This window comes from Spizellomyces punctatus, assembly GCF_000182565.1.
Source record: "Spizellomyces punctatus DAOM BR117 chromosome Unknown supercont1.27, whole genome shotgun sequence".
Lineage (NCBI taxonomy): Eukaryota > Fungi > Chytridiomycota > Chytridiomycetes > Spizellomycetales > Spizellomycetaceae > Spizellomyces > Spizellomyces punctatus.
In genome coordinates this window covers 47,614-68,350 of record NW_015971563.1, presented here as the reverse complement: position 1 = coordinate 68,350, position 20,737 = coordinate 47,614, and the positions used below count along the sequence as shown (strand labels likewise).

The 20,737-nt window shown below is 48.0% G+C and overlaps 9 protein-coding genes and 1 non-coding gene across 10 annotated transcripts; 6 read left to right on the top strand and 4 right to left on the bottom strand.

The window, feature by feature from the left end:
* The first annotated feature begins 1,040 nt into the window (after positions 1-1,040).
* On the top strand, positions 1,041-2,497 carry SPPG_09583 (uncharacterized protein). The gene has a single exon (XM_016757760.1). It carries the CDS (start codon positions 1,511-1,513, stop codon positions 1,826-1,828), a length of 318 nt encoding a protein of 105 aa, XP_016603847.1. The 5' UTR covers positions 1,041-1,510; the 3' UTR covers positions 1,829-2,497.
* A 680-nt stretch (positions 2,498-3,177) lies between these two features.
* On the bottom strand, positions 3,178-5,100 carry SPPG_08798 (uncharacterized protein). Its single transcript, XM_016756944.1, has 7 exons — positions 4,679-5,100; positions 4,549-4,610; positions 4,388-4,482; positions 4,186-4,321; positions 3,928-4,118; positions 3,640-3,867; positions 3,178-3,580 (listed from the first exon to the last, which is right to left on the bottom strand). The coding sequence occupies exons 1-7, from the start codon at positions 5,016-5,018 to the stop codon at positions 3,379-3,381; spliced, it is 1,254 nt and encodes a 417-aa protein (XP_016603846.1). The 5' UTR covers positions 5,019-5,100; the 3' UTR covers positions 3,178-3,378.
* Positions 5,101-5,452: 352 nt separating this feature from the next.
* Positions 5,453-7,125, top strand: SPPG_08797 (uncharacterized protein). Its single transcript, XM_016756943.1, has one exon. It carries the CDS (start codon positions 5,519-5,521, stop codon positions 6,923-6,925), a length of 1,407 nt encoding a protein of 468 aa, XP_016603845.1. The 5' UTR covers positions 5,453-5,518; the 3' UTR covers positions 6,926-7,125.
* A 520-nt stretch (positions 7,126-7,645) lies between these two features.
* On the top strand, positions 7,646-9,052 carry SPPG_08796 (uncharacterized protein). The gene is made up of 5 exons (XM_016756942.1): positions 7,646-8,094; positions 8,178-8,305; positions 8,364-8,405; positions 8,493-8,567; positions 8,653-9,052. Exons 1-5 carry the CDS (start codon positions 7,841-7,843, stop codon positions 8,841-8,843), a joined length of 690 nt encoding a protein of 229 aa, XP_016603844.1. The 5' UTR covers positions 7,646-7,840; the 3' UTR covers positions 8,844-9,052.
* A 957-nt stretch (positions 9,053-10,009) lies between these two features.
* Positions 10,010-11,228, top strand: SPPG_08795 (uncharacterized protein; the record flags this gene model as incomplete). The annotated part of the gene is made up of 2 exons (XM_016756941.1): positions 10,010-10,912; positions 10,992-11,228. One exon carries the CDS (start codon positions 10,010-10,012, stop codon positions 10,880-10,882), a length of 873 nt encoding a protein of 290 aa, XP_016603843.1. The 3' UTR covers positions 10,883-10,912; positions 10,992-11,228.
* Positions 11,229-11,675: 447 nt separating this feature from the next.
* Positions 11,676-12,975, bottom strand: SPPG_09582 (uncharacterized protein). Its single transcript, XM_016757759.1, has 2 exons — positions 12,678-12,975; positions 11,676-12,597 (listed from the first exon to the last, which is right to left on the bottom strand). The coding sequence occupies exon 2, from the start codon at positions 12,543-12,545 to the stop codon at positions 11,796-11,798; it is 750 nt and encodes a 249-aa protein (XP_016603842.1). The 5' UTR covers positions 12,546-12,597; positions 12,678-12,975; the 3' UTR covers positions 11,676-11,795.
* Positions 12,976-13,420: 445 nt separating this feature from the next.
* SPPG_10212 lies at positions 13,421-13,506 on the top strand. Its single transcript has one exon. It is a non-coding gene; the product is annotated as a tRNA-Asn (tRNA).
* A 1,000-nt stretch (positions 13,507-14,506) lies between these two features.
* SPPG_08794 (uncharacterized protein) lies at positions 14,507-16,972 on the bottom strand (the record flags this gene model as incomplete). The annotated part of the gene is made up of 2 exons (XM_016756940.1): positions 14,507-14,613; positions 14,716-16,972. The coding sequence occupies 2 exons, from the start codon at positions 16,970-16,972 to the stop codon at positions 14,507-14,509; spliced, it is 2,364 nt and encodes a 787-aa protein (XP_016603841.1).
* Positions 16,973-18,733: 1,761 nt separating this feature from the next.
* On the bottom strand, positions 18,734-19,831 carry SPPG_08793 (uncharacterized protein). Its single transcript, XM_016756939.1, has 2 exons — positions 19,275-19,831; positions 18,734-19,207 (listed from the first exon to the last, which is right to left on the bottom strand). The coding sequence occupies exons 1-2, from the start codon at positions 19,727-19,729 to the stop codon at positions 18,916-18,918; spliced, it is 747 nt and encodes a 248-aa protein (XP_016603840.1). The 5' UTR covers positions 19,730-19,831; the 3' UTR covers positions 18,734-18,915.
* Positions 19,832-20,089: 258 nt separating this feature from the next.
* SPPG_09581 (uncharacterized protein) lies at positions 20,090-20,726 on the top strand (the record flags this gene model as incomplete). The annotated part of the gene is made up of 2 exons (XM_016757758.1): positions 20,090-20,252; positions 20,320-20,726. 2 exons carry the CDS (start codon positions 20,090-20,092, stop codon positions 20,724-20,726), a joined length of 570 nt encoding a protein of 189 aa, XP_016603839.1.
* Between the last annotated feature and the right edge of the window lie 11 nt (positions 20,727-20,737).

The following is a 20,737-nucleotide window of genomic DNA, read 5'->3' as shown; positions in this document are numbered from 1 at the left end:
GCCAGGCCATACATGTCCATATCAAATTTGCTGATGAGTTTGCCTCGAACTCAACGCTGTACAAGAGGCTGGGAATGCCTATTAGTGACTAGATCCTGTGGACTATGCTGGCTCATCTCCATATCAAGGGTCGTAGTTCTAATTACATAGCGAGACCTGGGCGATTATGCCGACATTCTATCGTCCCATTTCGCAAGCCCATGACTAGCAGCTTTATTGCAGATATTCCTATGACTTAATGGTGAATTGCTTCTTATGGTTTCATCCTTGCAGACTAAAGGAACCCTATGCGGCCAGAAATTATGCTGAAATGTTAACGTCCCGAGAGAGCGCATTTGGCAGGCTACCATCAATCCATGAGGAAACATTTCTGTATCAACCATGCCACTTGACACTGGAAAATGTCAGCTGTCCTACCTGCACGAACCTCAGTCCTATCTCCGCGTGCTGCACTGTTTTGAGCATGCACGCGCAGCGACGGTGTCCTTGTGGAAACATCCTGCACGAATGTACTCTTGCCGTAGCATACGTTCATTTCAAATACCATCTTTGTAAAAGTTACTTGAACTTTGCGGCTGCGAATACCACATATGTCTAATAATCCCCGCATAATTCGAAAACGGAACGGTATGTTAGACTCTTGCTATACGTCTCATACTTTGTCTCAATGGCCGGTGGAGGAACTTGTCCATTGCTATCCTATTCCTCGCTTCTAAAATACAATCTGATCAATTGCTTGTGATAGAAATGGCACCTGATGGTATTGGTAAGAACCACTAGATACCGCTCTTCCAAGGCATAGCATTCAGTGCGATCGTGATTTTTGCGCTCGCAAATGGAATGAAATCAATATCATTTATCCCAACTAGGTTATATGACACACACGTGACCAAGTCTCTTCGGCATGACTGTGCCGTAACAATTTCATAAATCTTCTTTTGGTTACATGATCACATTTCATGACTGTGCCGTTCCATCAAGGGGGTTTTGCGCAGTATTTAAGGCCTCTCCTCTCAACGCGTTTCCCGTTTTCCTCCCAACCTCATCGCCGCTCCCCCAAAGAGCGACCTTCGCGTCAAAGAAACGGTAAGATGAGTTTCATCGTTCCCAAATCATTTCGACGTTGCTGTGGGGAGAGGAGGGATCCCTGAGGCCGCACGATAACCGGGCAATGGGTTCATTTTTGGTCTACCTTTCGGTCGACCCTGTGCGCGTCTTACCGGACCCAGCGCTCTTTTTCTTCCATTCCAAATGGGTCGGTTTGAAAGAGAGTATTCTGCACCCAGTCGGAGGCTGGACTGGCGGCGATTGCTGAATCTTCGCTGGTCCCTACACCGATCCGGTTTCTGACTTCGGTCGGCGTAAGCAGGAGCTGGCAACCTTATCCCTTTACGATTCTAACGCGTCCCTAGACGAATCGTCTAGCGGGTCAATGATTTGACATTTTTCCGTGCAAAAGAGGCAGCAACTTCTATAGTAGTCAAATGGGGTGCATGAACATACTTTTCGGATGTATGCTGATCATCTTTTTTTGTTTCTTTCTCGGACTGTTCATACTGCCCGTCTACGTCCAATTTGGCGTTCGTTTTCGGCGAGTCTTGCACACATTTTCCCGAACTTCCTCAGCCAAAGCGGCCTCATCGTCTGCTGTCTGACCTGGCTCTCGCTTCCTGCCCCGGCACACCTGGCTCGCGCATCCGCTCTCCGTCGCGTCAAGCAACGAAACAGTAAGGTGAGTTTTCATGGTTTCCAAATCATTCGACGTTGCTGTGGGGAGAGGAGGGATCCCTCAAGCCGCACGATAACCGTGCAATGGGTTCAACTTTAGGTCTACCTTTCGGTAGACCCTGTGCGCGCTTGACCGCGACCCAGCCGCTCTTTTTCTTCCATTCCAAATGGGTTGGTTGGAAAGAGAGTGTTCTGCACCAGTTCGGAGGCTGGACTGGCGGTGATTGCTGAATCTTCGCTGGTCCCTACACCGATCCGGTTTCTGACTTCGGTCGGCGCTAAGCAGGAGCAGGCAGCCTTATCCCTTTACGATTCTAACGCGCCGTGGCCGAATAGTCCATGTGAATACGTGCAAAAGAGGCAGCACTTAGTAGTGTCAATTGGGGTGCATCCACATCAACTCTATGTTTGGACGTACACTTACCACCTTCTTTTCCTTTCTTTCGTTGGTTCATGCTGCCCGGGCACGATATATCCACCAGCAAGAATGACCGGGGCATTGGCCATTAGAAGACCACAAGCGATGTTTCTCGAGCAGAGTATCAACGCTGCCACGAATCAGTTCGGTCAGGACAGCGGATGGGGGCGATATCCGTGCCTACTCAAGAGGCGCAGAGATAGCAGTTGACGGAATTGCGGTTGGCACATATATACTTTGGAGCATGTCAGGAAATTGAACAAGGAAGGGGCATACACATACTTGGGAGCATGTCAACGCAGCATTTCCTATAGAAACATGAATAAATGTGACCGCAATGATCAGATCAGAGTGAGGAGAATTTCACTTGGGGTGAATGCAGGATATGGGGTTAGGCAGTTGCCATTGACATTCTTTGGATCTTTCACAACTGGAAGGAGCTGTTCCTTCATAAACCATACGTGAACAACGCCGTCAGCGGTAGCATCATACATGCATGACCGAACTTCATTACTGCCTACTACTAGCAGGATGAAATGTGATAAATGAGTTCTCAGAACGAGACTCGATGGCGTACATGAGTACTTGAGAAGGATCCAATGACTTACAACTGTAGCAGTTTCCATAGCAGAAATAGCCGGTGCTGCTTTCTTAAGCCAGTGAACAATGCCTATTTAAAAAACAAAAAAAAAAAAACTGGGCAACTGCAAAAGTAATGCGGTAGAAGGTGTATCACTTGCATTTGCAGGCTGTGTAGGAATTTTGCAAGATTCGAGCTGAACACGGGCTGTTGCCGTTCACTGCGATACATTTGGTTGCAAGCTGCCGGGGATATAGGTATGAGCAATTGCGTCGCACCACAAGAGCCCCTTAGATGTCCATACAAACCTGAATGAGACAGCTGTGCCGTAGAGTTCAGCAGGTGCTCAAAGAATAATGTCGGCCGAGATGAAGTCACACGCAGGCGGTCCATAGAGTAAATCGGAGAAGTTTTTGCTTGTGCTTTCCAAGATCGAAAAGCATAGGAATTGCCGGCGGTGCCAAAATTACCATTATCTTGTGAGGTATCTCATTGCACATCATATCAATTCTAATAACTTTACAGCTTGCACCATTTTGACTATACATATAAAACTAAGCTAAACTACACCGACTGCAGAACCGCAATGCAGCCAAATATTCGACAAAAAATCAAAATAAATGTCCATCCCGCAGTAGAGCCTACGGGCCACTTAATGAATTTCGCTCAACCTCATTCTCAAATGTTCCAGAGCAGTCATTGCCCTCTCCTGAGACATGGACGTTGGGCCACGGAACAGTGCTTCGCCATTCCCAGTTTTGGCATCCTGAAGGACTTTGCTTTTGACAATTTCGCTGGGAATTGTAGTCAGTGGTGTAGAGTCTTCGGGCTGCCCAAAGTAGGCGATTGTGTACCTAAGAGCCACGTTAGTATGCTCTATGCGCTGACAAGGAAATCTCAAACCTGTGCTGACCTGTCCTGATGGGCTGCAGGGCCATCCGGGAACACTACTCGGTGAGCTGTTGACTTTACAAGTCCCTCAGTCCAGAATTCCATCAGATCTCCCGTGTTTACAACAATGGTTCCTGGGCGTGGAGGGAGCGGTATCCATTTCGGTTCATGGTTCCCACTCCGCAAAAGGGCCTCCAGCCCCCCAGTTGAGTCTTGGAATAATAAGGTAAGGCTGCCGTAATCGCTATGGCTAGCGTTGCGGTATCAAGTCAGTAGTGGCGAAACCATTGTTTATGATCCAAAGCCTTACGCAGCAGCTCGCGTCCATTTTGTGCTTCTGTCCGCGGGTATAGCGGGGTACCACAAGATTCGCAGGATATCAGCACTCGATTCTTCGTAACGATGGCAGGATGTAAAATAGTCGAGGCCGCCAGCAGACTCTGGAATTTGAAGCCCCATTCCAAATGCACGTAATACGCGGAGAAGGCAGTCGTGAGCAGACTATGCAACATATAAAATGCGTAAGAGAACTAGATCCAGTTATATTTGATGGTTTGGAGTTTCTTACTCGATGAAACCGCGTCAGCAGCTCCCAATTGTTCGCTAATTCAGGAGCAAAGTCCTCTTTACGAGCGGTACGGCCATTCAATTTCGGGATGTTTACTGCCTCTTTGTACTCCTGTTCGTCTGAATTTGGATTCAGTCTGTGGAACATAGAATTATCTATGAGTTTTCACTATTGCTACGTATGCATTAGTCCAGGAGCGTACCTTTCTGTTGCGATTCCAAGATAGCCAGAGTTTATTTCTGGGTTGTACGGATATTTGGCATTATGGGCACTCCCTTTTGCAAAAAATCTCTTCGTCTACGATGCAGGCGGCCAAAATTAACCATAAACCATTTGGCGGTGGACGGTAATATAATAACTTACCAGTTCAAACATATCGTCAATGTCTTTTTGAGGAACCCCGTGATTGGAGAGGTAGAAGAAGCCTGTCCCAGTACAAGCGTGATTCAGAAAGCAGCGCGCACCAAGGGACCTAGCAAATGGAGAGCAATACCTGTATCCAGGGCGGCTTTCAGAATTTGGTCAGCGACGTGTTTTGCACCTTCACCAGTCACATTATTAAATGAACCAAAGTCAATTGTAGGAACTGTCGGCGGTTCAGAGGACTTTAGAGAACGGGGGTGCAACTGTTCTTTTGAAAACGACTCAACAGTTGCAACATTCGCAGCCGTCCTGGTCGATTGCATGAGGCTGGGTGAGGAGGTGGGAAAGGTGCCTGCAAGGGATGAACGTCCGAAAGAAGATAGTGCTGCGGCGCAACAGCGAGAGGACGACGTAACGCTACGTGCACCTAGGATGCAAAGTCGAATAGCCGGCAGGGAACTTGAGAGCATCTGGTGTAAATGCGTTCAACGAATTGAAGCAACAGCCAGAGCAGAGCAGCCAGGTTTTGAGAGACTCGATCATTTCCCTCCTAATTTCATTAAACAAACGCGGTAAGAGCCTGTGGAATTGGCCGGCGGATCACCCGTTAATTCCACATTGTCGGGTCAGAATGTGTTCCGGCGGTTAAGTGTGGCACAGCTGGTTAGCATATTGATGACATCATCCATAAACTTTCCATAAATGGACAAACTGTCCAACAACCCCACGTGATGCAAAACAGATCCACAAAAACGTGTCCAAATTAAACTTTTCTTTTAATTTCGCCGATGACGTTCTTGATTTCGGTTGTGCTTAGTTTGTGGCAGGTGTGTGGCTCTCGTGTGGCCGACAGTTCTGGACATTGGGTGTGCTGACCTTATTCCCCCCTTCGGCTGGGCAGTCTCGTTCTCGCGACGTTCAACGCGCAAATCCCCGCACTCTGCACCGCTCACACTACAATTTTTTGCTCATGGAGGAGTCTCCGCACCTCATATCCTCTTGTCCGGTTTCGAGCAGCGCTATCGTTCTCACTGACTTGGAGAATAAGGTCATTGCCGCGTCGCCCTCTGCTGAACGTCTCTTTTCTGGTTCAACGATTGTCGGCAGGGACTGGAATACACTTGTTGCCACAGATTCTTCCGATGTACCGAACCGCAATGTTGGATCTGTGAGATTGATGCGAGTGTTAGCACCGGAGGAGGACGCTGAAGAAGATACCAGATTCATTCAGGTGTGCATGCACCAAGTCGAAACAGACGGTATTGCGTATAGTGTCTGGTTTCTTGAAGACATTACGGATGTGCGAGACCTGTCACGAGCTATTGAGGTGGATTCCGAGGATACCAATGTGCGAAACGTAGAGACCCCGCCACCGACGGAAACTATTGTGCTGCGCTTGAACTCTTTCGGTAGAATCGTCCAAGCATTTCCCATGACCCAGTTTCTAGGACATGATACCGAGTCCCTCTTGAATCGCTTCATAATGCGCTTTGTGGCTCCGGACGATGTGGCGGAGCTATGCAGAGGGTTGAGCCGGGCATGCAGACCGTATGGCTATGCTGTGTTTATGGTTCGCTGGACTTGGTCAGGCACAGAAGATGGGCGGGCAGATGGAGATCTTGTCGAAGGGCGGGAGGGATCTGTGGCAGTTCCCGCTGATGATGAAGAAGAAAAGCAAGATTTTGAGATGGTATCTAATCCTGATGAAACGATCACGGACGAAGCAAATGCGGATGAAGTTTTTGAACAAGTCAATGCGTACATGGCCGCACGGGCCCGATCTCGCTCTATCGGCCTCGCACCTGAACTTCGACCTCATCTATCTCCCACATTCTCCCCTGAAAATGTTTCTCCGCATGATGCCACGTCCTCTGCCAGCCCACTTGAACCTCCACTTTTCTCCACCGCAACCTCAGTCCCTCAAAGTCCTCGATCTACCTCCCGCAGCTCCAGTATTGCCGACCCGTCCACGCCTCTACCTACACCTCCTCCATCGCCGTCGAAATACCTCGACTCAGCGGTGCCTTCTCAACTGGACACATCATCAGATCCTGTGCCCACTTGGGTTCATTTTACCGTGGGCCCATGTCCATCGACCAACCCTGATGAAGAAGAAGATGAAGGAACAAGAAATTTACTCTGTCTCATTCAAGTCGTCCGTGCCAATACTGGGCAAGATATCGACATCGAACTGGCAGCAGCGGATGCAGCACCCTCACATGACGAGTGGTTCCTTACACTGCGTAACAGTGTCAAGAAGTGGACATCCGCTGCGGGCGAAATTGTCCAATTTGCTTTGTGGGTTATATGGCGGGTAATGATTTTACCAAAAATGGTTGTGGGCCGGGTTGGAGGAATGATATTTAGATGTTTATGACGTGAAATAGAGTTGAAGCACAAGCGTATCTATTTGTGAACGTTGAAAAGGGAATGCAGAAAGCGTTCTAGGACCTGCAAAGTTGTGCATTCTGTACGAATACCACTTGTCTCTGTACTCTTATCAGAAAGCAATAGACAAGATTACTGTTTTTGGTTGCATACGCTGGCTGCCTCTACATTGCTGAATCAAAATTGAACGCATTGGACCATACCCGCCCAGATTTCCTGGTTCGTCTTACGATAGGGATGGTCTGAAATAGAGACGTATGAATGTTTTTCGAAAAGTTTCGATACGATGAAATTGGTGAGCTTGATATGAAATGAGCTCAGCCAATATGTATGGAATCAATGATAGAAAGCATTGTAGTATGACCATAACTATGTCCTTCAACTTTGGAGGATGACTCTACATGTTTGATGGAGCTACTGCATGCCCCATATGCAAAACGCGACGCGTACTGCCAATAACGAATGTCACCGATTGCACCATTTGGGTCTGGGAGCAACCAGGCCGGATAAAGCTAACTACTACTAGATATATATGCATACGGAATATATTATGGTTGGTCAACCGCGTAACTACTACCCACTGAAACTTAAATAGACATCCACCTACTGGTGCCTGCCCTCACCGGAATTTGGTTGGTTCTAGGATGCTTAGATACAGGTAAACCAGGTTTAGAAGCAGTAGGAAGGTACATAGAGACGTGTCTGGGATCCCAGCAGCACGCATGATTATGTCTTGGACATGGCTGAGTCCGGTTGCCGTGGAATACGAGCATAGTTGCACAAAATCGCCGCTGGAGGATGATTTTTTTTGTCGAAAGTATTTAAGGTAGTTCGGAGGAGTCCGGCCCTCCGATTGAGGCCTCCACCGTTATTCCTTATCGTTCATTCATCGGCGAGACACAATATGTCCCAACAACAGGTTTACAATCATCCTCCCAACAACGGTTTCTATGCAGATCCGGCGTCCGTTCCAACCCAAAAGGTCGCGGATCACCATCTGGAGTCTCCCGTGGCCGTAGTCCAGGATACTGGCAAGCAACAACCTGGCTCGACCCAAAGCGATATTCCATGGCCGCGTGTGGCCATTTTCATCAGTCTTTTCTTGACTACCATCTTTTCGATCGTTGGCACCGCGCTTGGCGATTGGGTGAACGGCCGGTATGAAGCGCGCTCAAGTAGTTCTCAATCAAACAATGGAAGCATGACATAGTTCTGCATTTGGTGCATTCTCATTGCTTCAGGTACCGGACACTCCCCGCCAAGATTGGGCTCTATGACTTTTGTATTGCAGGGCAATGCATTAAAGTGGCAGACGTTTGTTCCGGGAATAGTTCTGACTCGTTTTGCGCAAAGCTACTGGGAGCCGAAAGTGAGCTTCTGCAATTTTTGTTTTGCTTGCAACCGTCAATGCTCATATTCATTTATAGTTCTCATGCCCCTTGCGGTGATCGCCAGCTTCGCAGCCATGGGTAAGTGAAGCCGTTATCAGCAAATACTTCGAGTCATTGTGTCCATTGCAAACGGGCGCTGACCACGATTCTCATTCTATCGTTCAGTGCTATACGGGTTTTACTGGAAAACATCTCGCCGAGTTTTTGCTCAAATCTGCATAGTGTCTGGACTCACCACCGGTAGGTGTCAAGCGTCTCTTTACAGGTGCCGCCCTCCTATTCACCTTGTTACCCACAATTTCCCTATGCGGCGTCCTTCCACTAGTGATCTTTGAACTTATTTCGATCATCCTGCTTGGGTTGTTCAAACAAGATATGGCTGATTCAAGTATTGACGGTGTCACCTTTTCAAAACTGGCTCTTGGAGCTGGTTTTGGACTTACGATTATGAGCACCATTCTGGCCCTGTTGTCGATCGTCTTTATCTACGTTACAGCCTTTAAAGGATTATATTGATGCATCTAGGCACGGAGAAGCGTTAGGTAGCAGCGATCTATCTATGAGATTTTTAGAACACATGGGCCTCAAAATGTAAATGGATAATGTGACTATGGGTGACAGTTTGATAATAAGTTGATAACAATTTACGGAGTGAAAACTGGCGGTGATGCTGAACAGCTATATCATGATGTCCGTCACTGATTCTTGAAGTACCTAGTGATTAGCACAATCTGAACAGGCACATCACACTTCCTAGTTAACGACTGCTCCCTTTGAGGAAAGCGCGTTTTTCCCCAGGACATCGGCGTGCTCTATTTCCAGGTTAAACGATAAAGAGGTGGCTATCACTGGATGGGATCAAAGGCTAGTTCACCCCTCCTTTGTCGTTCTAGCTCTCTGCCGCTCCAAGTAGGTCTCTTTGGCTGAACCCTGCGCCATTCTAGCTGCCTCTCACATGCATCTGCGCATGGAGCAATGAAGCTCTTCCGGCATCTACCGTCTAAGAAAGAAAAGAAGAAATTCCGATCCGTTCTTCTGTATTATATCGACTTTGTAGAAGTATGGAAGTCGTCTTTATGTCAGCAACACTAAAAGATCATGGCATTACATAAGCAGCAATGGTCGAAAAATCTAATTGACAGTGCTCTGAGCAATTCATGTGTCAGATCTATGGAAAAGGGATGTATATTGCTCAAGTATTCTATTTCTTTTAGCAGCGCTAACGTATGCAACCGCTGAATGTTTCTCATCAGATATTAGTCAATCCACAAAAGGAATTAAACCATAGAGTGCAGGCAATTGGCGTGCTCTATCCCAAGCTAACAAGCGAAACTTATATATGATGAGGATAGTGAACAGGAAAACACTTTAAAGACCATGCCCGTAAAAGCTCAAAAATCAAGAAAATTGACGAGAGCAAATGAGCATTTACGTTCTCGACGTTTTTCAAGCCGGATTCGATCGAGATAAATGCCAGCCATCACTGACGTTCACACGGGGTTGGACGGAGAAGTGATGAAATCCCTGCTATACACGTTCTGCTTCACAAGCCCAGCATCTGTCACCCGTGTGTTGAATTGATGTAATATGATGTTTCCCATGGATGCTCAATCCATTGGTTTCCAATAATCAAAGCTCTCCTTGGAAAGCTCTATCGCGACTTACACTCCAGCACTACGACGATGACAAAACCGATCAAGCCTGCTGGTCTTCCTGCATTTAATAACCAGAACGATGCCGACACCAGGATTGTGCTCAACAACGGCAATATTCTCTATGCCAAGATGGAGGTCCTTCAATTGGCAGCCTTTTTCGAGCACTACAAGTCCTTTGAAGAGAAGCGGAACGACGAGCAATCTGGCGAGATACTCTACGAGGTTCATGCTAAGGCATTCACTTCCGATGACGAGACCTTTACTCGGATAATCATGTGCATGTATACCCACCGTGAGGACGATCTTGCGATTACCAATATGAGCGCCATGCAGTACTTGGAGATGGCGTTCATGTTGCAATTCTCGGGTCTGGATCTCGTAGGTGCCGCAGTGAGAAAGATAGCCCGGTCGAAAGAAATGGTTCAGGACCTTTGGGTGGCTATGGAGACCGTGTCTTTCGATGACCACCAGATGCTGTCGATTTTTCAAGCTGCTTTACGCTGTAGCAAATCCTGCAATGGGATACCTCCTATCCGAGCAGACGAAGACCGGTGCCCGTTGTGCAAGAAATCGATGTATCAATACTCGTCGCGTGACGAGGAGGGTTACAAATGCCACAAGTGCCTTCACTGCAAGAAGTGCTGTGATATGAACAAGCTTTTTGTATCCCTATGTCTTCCAATCATCTGGTTGATAACGGCGGGCCAACATTCCCACAGCTATAACATACTGAATCTTTGGACGCAACTCAAAAAGATGGCGTCAACAGTGGAGTCAAAAGTGGACAAATGGACCAAGCGGCTTCAGCATTTCAAGAAAAAAATCAATTCTGGACACCTACAGATTTCACCTGTGTTACTGGAAACTTTCAACGAAGCATTTCATGTTCTCTTTGGTTAGCCGTCATGCACCATAGCTGGATCCTTTTCGGTAAGTGTTTCACGTCCTGCAGATTGTTCAAATACGTTAACGATACGAAATAACCGCTCTGACGTGCGTCTGCTTGTAGAATCGACTCGCCACATATTGCGCACAACAAATCGGGAGGCGAATGTGTAGTGTATATGTTCCCACTTATATTGAAACTATCAACCAAAGCGGTGTAATTAGCAGTATAGTGTACGTATTCTTCAATATGGCAATAAGACTAGCATTATCATAGCAGTAATCTATACATGCTTGAGCACGATCATGTTCGTATGTGGTCAAAGAACGACATACCGATCAAAGTTTGGGAGAAATGGAGGGCGCAAGTGTCATCTTGGCTGAATACTGCATACAATGTGTCCTCGGGCAAACCATCTGGATCGCAGGCAAATCAAAGAGCCAAGCCCAGCATCGTCGCCGATTTCGGGACAACAAAATGGATTAGCTGAGAGTTGTATGAAACCAGTTCCTTCGCCGCTTCAGCCACACAGGCTCACGTGTGTCCCACCTGTGCAGGGGCCCCTCTTTGTGCTCATCTTCCTTCATCTTCCTTACACTTGTGGTTTCTCATCCAATATTTCGTGTCCGGGGGTATTGGACAGCGGTTGGTGGCGGGGATTGGCGGCGGACACCGTCACGATTGCAAAACTGGTTTCGTTGGGAATACTGTGCTCGCTGGTCTGGTGATGCGGCAGTCACCAGGTCGGCCTGGATTGCAATGTCCCTGTTAGTGAGAATGTTATGGGCGTGCTACGGACATTACACATGGTGCTCAAAAGTATATTTACGGACAAAATATATTTACATAGCAAATCAATGTATACGTATGTCTAAAGCAAAATGCACAGAATCATGCACAAAGAAAGAGGCTCTGAATCAATAACAATTACTCCAACCACAAGTCTGCAAAGCCCTCTTCGGTAATCTCCCAGTACCTAGCATCATCTAATGTACAGTAGCCGAGGTTATCAGCTGGCTGCATTCCCAATTTTTCTACAACGCGCTCCATTGCCGGGTATGCTGGTGATGTGGCTGCCGAGACGCGGTGCAGAGGGCGTCCTTGCGATGGATGAAGAACATGCTTTAGGACGTGTTTGGCGGCTTCAGTGGCATATCCTTGACCTCGGTACAATGGTGCGATCAATAGCTCGAGCGATGCCTCGGGCGAGGATGTGTAAGGAAGGGAATGGACACGTAAATCAACTATGCCAACATAACGAGGTGCCAGGGAAGATGATGATGAGAATGTTGATGATGATACACTTGATGACCCTTCTTGTAATTCGATAATCCACATTTCGTGGTGCCCCGTAAGTTGCTTGTCCATCTCGTCTATCGACTTGAACCCAAATCTATCTAGTAAATCCGCTACATGATCCAAAAATCTCTTGGGTATATCTGCGACAGGCACGAGCTTGAGTCTTGGAGTTGTGAGAGTAGATCTATATGGAGAGCATGAGGTATCGAATGACTTGGAGGGTGATGACTGTGGTTGAGCGGAAGGAAATCTAAAGAGCAACGAGGCCGCCGCGCGCGTTAGGGCGGCGTCTGCTGTATGTGTTGTTGCTTGCGTTTTTGGCAATTTGGTGGATGAAGTCGAAAAAGCGTGTGTAGAGGGAGACGGGAGAAACTGCATGTCTTTTTGTATATTGTTGAAATAACGAAGGAAATACGGGAATGTGTTCTTGCTTTTAAAGCAAAAATGTGAGTAAACAGAAAGCCCATCGGGCAGTATATTAAATGACGACAATTCACCCAACACACATACTTTTGGATTTTCCCTTCTTGCGCAATCCCGCGTCCCGATCCGTGTTGCGAGTGAGCACACTATGGCTTTTATTATGGGGTGTTTCCCTTGTGACCCGCGTGATGGGTCAGTTTATATCCTATGAAACAAAACAGCTGTCCCAATGAACAAGATACAAAAGACAAAAGGACGTTCCCTTGTTTTTAAATGACATGGGTTCTAAACAGAAAAAGAAGAAGAAGAAAAAAAAGAAAAGGAGAGGATACAATTCGTAGTGAGTGCGCGACTTGCGGAATGTATCCCTTCATCAGACAAATTGAAATTTGGGGGGGAACTGTCAGCCATTCAAATTACACACACGTACACACACTAAGAGTTTCTTACTAAGCTTTTTGGGCTCTGAAACTTTAAGAAAAACGGCGGGGGGCTCAGCGATTCGGACGCTTACCCTCTCCGCCACTCAGCAAAAGCCCTTTGCAGCACCAACTGTTTATTTTTTTCATACCTATTTTTTTTTGTGACGACACGCCTACGCACCAACGGAACTAAAGCCTTTTTTAGCCGTCTTTGCGTCGGGTTGCATGTGTTCATTTGACTGGGCACCTGAGAAGGTGTGTACGGGTGCCACTGGGCACAGTTTTGGTGCAATGAGCGCATTGGAAATCGCTCATTGGAAATCCCAAATAAATCAATCGCAATAGTTTGCGCTACGTGTGCCATATTTATTTATACACATATTTACACCCAAGCACTGAAAAATTAAGGCTTCCGTGGCGCAATTGGTTAGCGCGTTCGGCTGTTATCCAGAATAGCTACCGAGAGGTTGCCAGTTCGACCCTGGCCGGGAGCGTCCGTAGGTGGTTCCGTAGTTATTTTTTCTTGGTTCCGTAGGTATTTTTTCCTGCACATCATTAGCATAAGAAGTATTGTCCGTCACGAATCAGAAGCCATTTCCACTTAATATGCCGCCATTCTGTTCCAGACTTGTGAACTCAGGCATGTCTGGAATCGCGGCGGGTCTCTTAATTACGATATGCGCGTCTTAGCGCCAGTTCCTTTGGTGATAGCGCTAGAAGCCGCCTAGTCGGTGCGCGAGCCAGAAGCGCCAAAATGCATTCTTGCAAGGCATCAACAATTGTACCTCTACAATTGTACCTCTAGGATATCATTTCGGGTTTTTGTTACGTTCAGGGGGATGATAACAGAGCGCCGGCCTGCAAAGTCGAAATTCACCGATGACACCACAACATTGTATACTCCTCAAGTTTGCAATCTCATTGGTGAGGCACCGATAATAGTAGCATACTATGAAACAGTTGGTTGGGTGGACTTTGAACTCTGTCGTTATTGAAACCTCCATAGGATTTATTCATTATCAATATTGGGTACTCCCTAGAGAACTTAGTAGCGTGATCAAGCGCGACATTTCAAACTATGATCGACTGGCCGTTTTCCACCTATTACAGACTAGTTCACAAGTTTGTCACGCTTTCAACTGCAATAAAAGAGGCTGGGTATTTCCTAGCATCGGAGAATGTTTTCTCTATAAGTACTCTGTAACAAACCCAGCACCATTTGCTGTTCTAGTTCAAGAGAAAAATGGGTCAAAGCAGTCGGCCATGTCAATTGAATGGCGCTACACTGTAGTAAGTGATGAATCGATTCAGACTGAACTTGAAAGTCACCAAACTGTCATGGTTTCAGATATTTTATATTGCAAATGATACAGAAGCGAGAAATCTTCACATCAGCAAGCAACACAGATCAGATATACACAAATTTACAAGTTATTCCAAGACAGCAGCAGGATGATGACCGTTACGCATCTGTCACGCACTCATTTGTGTCCATCACCAATAATTGCGCCAGAGCCCGGGAGCTCCAGCAGCATCGATCGAGCTGACCGACGCCGCCGGAGCCCCTGGAGGTTCGCCGACCGTCACAACGTCGGAGCAATCTCAAAGATAAATGTCGGCGAGAAGCGGGACATCAGGACTCCTCTTTCATCGAGCCAGCGATGCTCCGCAACAACAGGTTGGAAGTCAATGGCACGATCTACCGCCTCGCCGATGTTTCGATAGGACGACATACTGTGTCTTCGAGTGGATTTCGATTATCACATCGAATATCGGACTCTTTGCTCGCGACTGCATGGTCTTCACAAAGCGGCCCCCCTTTTGCGCCTTCTCATCCGTGACTGTCACAGATGCAATACCACCGAGCAGAGTATTCTTGTCAGGGTGCTTGATCAAATCCTGGAATGACCCATGGCAGGTGGCAAGCATACGAAGACCACTTTCTTTGATGCTGCGGGCGGCGTCGATTTCCGATCGAGCCGTGATCTCGTCGGTGGCCATCACAAGTGGAGTGTGGTTGCGCATGATCAGCGACATTAGTTCCGCAAGATCGCCCTCCCAGCCCAAACCGCCAAACCACCTTGTACGGCCAAGACATTTGTGCCGCACGAAGTCTGCACCGCCAAGTTCTTGCGATGAATCTACTAATGCAAGTTTTCTTGGATGGATTCCCTCTGCTATGTATGCACACACATCCCGTAACACGGCGGTTTTCCCAGCACCCGGCAGGCCAACAAATAAAACAGAGTCATCTGAATTCAGTATATCTTGAAACCTCTCTGCAAGCCCGTAAATCGCCCGCTCCACTCGAATGGTCAATCCAGCTAAACCCATCTTGCCCTCGTCATCGAGCACATCTCGCTGCAACTTTTGCGAGATCCTGTGCAGTTCGTTCGGAAAACTGCCACGACACAGATCGGCATGAAAGGGAATTCCCGTCGCCGCCATCTGGATCTGCGCCCGAGAAAGAGGCTTCACAGAGAACTCCCGGTATTCTCCCTTGAACGTGATAGCGGACGCTGCGTCTCCCACATCCAGATAGATTTCACTGAGGTTTTCGAGCTCAGTGGGTTTGAAAGCATCCAGGAGCCCTTGTCGCAGGTCGACCACGTCATCCAATGGACCTTGCTCACTGTCGGTGGCGGCCCCGGCGGCATCACCAGCCGTCCGGAAGGAGCCGGCGACGCCGCTGGGGCTGCCTTCGTGTACAGTATAGACGCGATCTTCTTCGTCGTACCATGGGTCGAGGTAGTTCTCCTTGGTACTTGGATCACCGCTAAGCATTTGCAATATGCGCCGTAGGGGAGGCTTGATGATCTGCAGCTCTGGCGCATATGGAAATCTGCCGTCTGGAGTAAGACATTGCCTGCGGGCTTGAAGGATATCACCACCGGGGAATGGGGGCACGGGGACTAATTTTGCAGTCGGGTTCTGAAAACGGTGGATTGCCTTCCACGCCTTGTCAAAAGATGTTAATAAGTCGATATCGTAGGCGTCTTCGTCGTAGGCGGCGACAATCGGCAGCTTAGGAACCTTGCCAACTGTCTCTTTGCCCTCTGATAAGCGCAGCTCGATCATTATTTTTAATTGGCCGAGTAGAATGCAGCTATCAATCAACGCCATCGCTTCATTGCCGGCCGACGTAAGCCATTGCTCGGTGTTCGCTCCAAGTTCAGGAACGGAGACGTTTGGGATGGAGAAGGTTGCGGCGAAAACATCTCGAAATTCTTCGTACGAGCTTTCGTTGATGGGTATTAGTAGCTTATTCTTCAACGGCTTTTGCAGTTGTACCAAACCCCTGTAGAAATTCCAAACGGTGCACTCTTCAGTACCGGGAGGGCTAGCAGAGGAATGCCAACTGATGACCATCTTCCCTTTGTCAAACAAGTTGCGTTGATGATCTCGAATTTCTTTCATATTGCTGGCATGAAGGGATGGGACAGCAACAAAGGTGCGTCCCCCAGGAACACCAACGAGAAAAGCAGAACCCCAATCATGGACGACTACGTACGGGGCCTCTTCTGTGATCGCTCTCATCTCATCATACAGTTGCTTGCTGTTTATTTTCGTGACGTTGGCTCGGTTACTCATTGGGCTCACTAAAGCCAATCTCGCAACGTTAATAGCGACCTCCTTCCCAACGTCAGTAGCCACTTCCTTCCCGACGGCAGCAGAGCCGCCGTCGTCAGACGGGGTTCCGCCGCCGCCGGGTCGGAGCCGCAGGTAGGTTCTTCCTTCCGCGGTTCTGAAGTCAAACTCATTCGGAAAGTGCCTATCCAGAATGGTACTCCAGTTCTTCCCTATTCTGCTGAAGGCGGCTGTCAATGCGTCGTTTTCCCTTCTCAACACGTTGACCAGATCGCTGATATTCCATTCCTGGTTTCTCGCGCACATAGTTCGTACTCTCGTATGAACCCAAGCTAAGGCTTCGTCTTCCTCTTGTTGCGCAGGGGTCCGCATGCTTTGGGGTTGAGATTTCAAAAGGCCGGGAGATTTGGTTCAAGTGGTTGGTTGTTGGTAGGGTTTGGTATGTGTGGATAGATGCGGGGAAATGGTGTCAATGATGGAGCGTTTTCAGATCGAAATCAATCAAAAAGAGCGCTGCTGGACAACGAGAATAAGCTCTGTCTGGAAAGCAGCGTTCTGTCTGGCAAGAGTGGCTTAGTGACGCGTTTTTTAAATAAACAAACTGATCTACTCTTTTATTGGATCATGACGCTGTTGTTATTTCTGGTTTAAATCTCTTGCCAAAGCTGTTGTTATTGCTTGTCACGCTTTAAACTATATTTATGTAACATATAAGCGAGCTAATAACAGTACTTGATTATTTTATGGAGTAGCTCAGGGTAGACTACATACTGGTCAAATATGTGTAACTAATGTGAACCCGTGCTTGCATGCACTGAACAGATTGGTCTGGTCTTCACAAAGCGGCTCCCTCTTTCTCCTTACCACACCGCACAACAGCCCAAACGACGGGCACGTTTAGGGAATCCCCACCGCTTCAAACAACGGCCCAAACAACAGATACGTGATACGTGGGAAATCCTTACCCCCACCAGACAACGGCCTAAACGACGCATGGTCGCGAAAAGCGACCGTGCACCCATACTCCCGACAGCACATTTCCATATGTGCCAAAGCTTCAGATAATCAAGTCCCCCCCCCCCCCCCCCCCCTACGGCGCTATCGGGCAAATGCTCAGCGGCAATCCAAGTTCCAAAGATCCATCGGATGACGTGGTCTTTCTCGGCAGCAGATCCGGATGGCGGCCACGGGAATTAACTTTCACGCAGGTCTGTGTCGTGGCAGTTTTCCCCACAAACTGCACAGGATCTCCCAGAAGGTGCACCAAGATAATAGGAATGACGAGGGCAGGATGAGGTTGGCCGCATTGCCTATTCGATTGGAGCGTGCGATTTACGGCCTTGCGGAGAGGTTCCAGGATGTATTGACCTCAGGCGACTCGGTTCTATTTGTTGTGTGCTGTCAAGAGCAGATGATTCAGTTCAGTGTGGCCACATGAGCAATGGACTTTCTCGTGCACTCACCAAGAACTGACTGCATCAGAAATCGAATTCGAATTATTGAGGCGGCACTTGTGGCATTTGTAACCCTTGTCGTCGCGCGACGAACATTGATATGTCGTCTTCTTGCACAACGGGCACCGGTCTTCGTCTGCTGGGATAGGAGGTATCCCATTGCAGGAGTTCCTATCACCCCGACAAAACATTCTGCTTGGTGGATTTTCGTCTCGCCGCTTTTCACACTTGCGTTTTGCGACCATGGGTTATTCGAGCCATTGTCTGGTGTGGGTAAGGATTTCCCACGTATCACGTATCCGTTGTTTGGGCCGTTGTTTGAAGTGGTGGGGATTCCCTAAGCGTGTCCGTCGTTTGGGTTGTTTGTTGTGCGGTGCGATACAATTTCACCGACGTACTAGTCGCTGCCTGTGATATCTTGCCCCCGTATGCATTTGGGGGAACATATCCGGTGGGGAGGGCGAGAAGAACATAAACGAATGCGGCCAGCTGAGGTGACGTGTTATGAATGGCCAGTCGGCGGGGTCCTGGGCGTGGCTTAACCGGAGGCTTAGTCAGCTTACCAGAGCCGTAGAGCATGTTGTGCCCTCCACTGGAGGGCTTCTTCCTTCTCTTTTGTTGATGGGGATACCATGGTTGTGTTGGCTCACAGATGATGAGAGAATGATATCAATGAAAAGCGTTTTCTAAGTAGATAAATTGATACGGGGCTCTTCATTGAGGAAGAATAATAGCGTCTTGCCAACGCGGTTGTTATTGCAGGTGACAATTTACACTACATTTATGAAACACATATACACGGTGATAACCAAATACAGAATACCACATGCGTCAGCCATCGAATTGGCATGTGCCTTTCACCTAACCCCTTGACGGTAGGGGAGGAGCTGGGACATCCTCCGAAGTTCCCGCGTTCGGATATAGTTGTTTTGACTGTTCAGCCCCGTCCGCGAGCAATGGCCTCGTCTCCCCACTTTCTCCTTCATGAAACGATATTATTTCTGCGCGAGATCGCCGTAGAGCCTCATCGATGACTTTAGGATCTTGACCAGCTTTGATAGCTTCTTTGCGCAGAAATTCTTCCAAGAGAATAAGGTTTCGCATGTTGGGCTTATAAGCGATATCAAAAGCGGAGCCTAGGACCGGAATTGCACTATGACAGGAGAGCATGGTATCAGACAAGAGAGTTTTTAAAGAAATAATGGAAGTTGTGAACTTACCCAAATGTTGCATTCAACATAACGTTCCACACCATTTTGGCCGTGATATGCCATGGTACATGAAATCGTCTCGTCAAATACACAATATAACAACTCATCGCTGTACTGACAACATCGCCAACATAGGGAACAGCGCTGACAAGAGGATCCAGCCCAATCTTGTATTTTGTGAACGGTATCTTATATTTGGCATCTAACCATGTTGATACCAATTGAATTCGTTCGAGACTTCGGGCTCGAGCAGCTGGAGTGTCCTCTCCAAGCTGGGATTCCTTATTGAGGATAAACGGTACTACGGTTCGGTAGAGGGATTTTGCGGGGTTAAAAGCGAGTACCTCGCGGACCGTGGGAATATGGACTGCTTCCTTTACGGTTTGCAGCTTCGCTAGCGCAGACGCCGCCGGGGAAGGGACAACATCTGCACGGGGTGGAAGGGCGGGTAGTGATTCGGCCATAGCAAATGCTGAATAAAAGAGGTTTTAATTCGCAAGTTGAGTAAGGACGAAAAGCAACTGCAGCTCCTTTTATGCAAGAAAATCCGGTGGGGCATCTGCCAAGACTGGTTGGTAAAGATTGGGTAATGGGGTCACGTAGCTAAGTGGCGGTGACGTGGTTGAAAAGTGAATCAAATGCATAATGCATTCCACTCACATTCGCATTGCTGACATAAAGTTACGGACTTACTTCTCCCAGGATCTGGTTTGCAGGGCGGTCGGCGAGTCGATGAGGTTAAGACCTCCATCTCACATCATATTTTGGTGCACCTTAAATCAATTTCCTGTTGCATTCAAGTCTGACAGGGCGGTGGGGCAGACATGACAACAACTGCACCACTCGACGAAGCACCAGTCTGCTTTCTGCCCAACTTGTCACAGCATGAAGAGGAAGATGCGATGGAGGACTGGTATCCGCCTGGTGACGAAGGGGAACGCAAGAAGCAAGTTGCCAACCTTCGCAAGAAAACTATAACACTAAAAGGTATTATCAACTCCGAGAGCGTGGCTATCTTCACATTGATCGTCGACCTAAACCTCTTGGACCACAGATCTTATCAATGCCTCCCGCTCCTCCCGCGAAAATGCCAGTTCACAATCCTTACCTCCTACCCTTGCTACAAAGATTAAAGTACGACCACCACCACCACGGCGGCCACCGGGCCAACAGACCCACCACCACATGGTCATAGAAGATCCAGTCATGAGACTGGAGAGGGCACGAATGGGATACAGTGGTGTTCGGGGTGTGGTCGATGCCGGCGGATTTCATGAGTCCAGGGTAGAAAAGCGCGACCCGGTGTCAGGAGTGTTGGATGACTTGATGGAAACCAGTGTGAAAGCCGAAGGACACAATGCTGACGCCGGGAGCGGCAAGACATTTAGAGCGAGACTGGTTGACTTTCTTGTGTGGGTGGACAACCTCGTGCACATGCATGAAATGCGGATTGCTTCCTGACGTTCACTAGC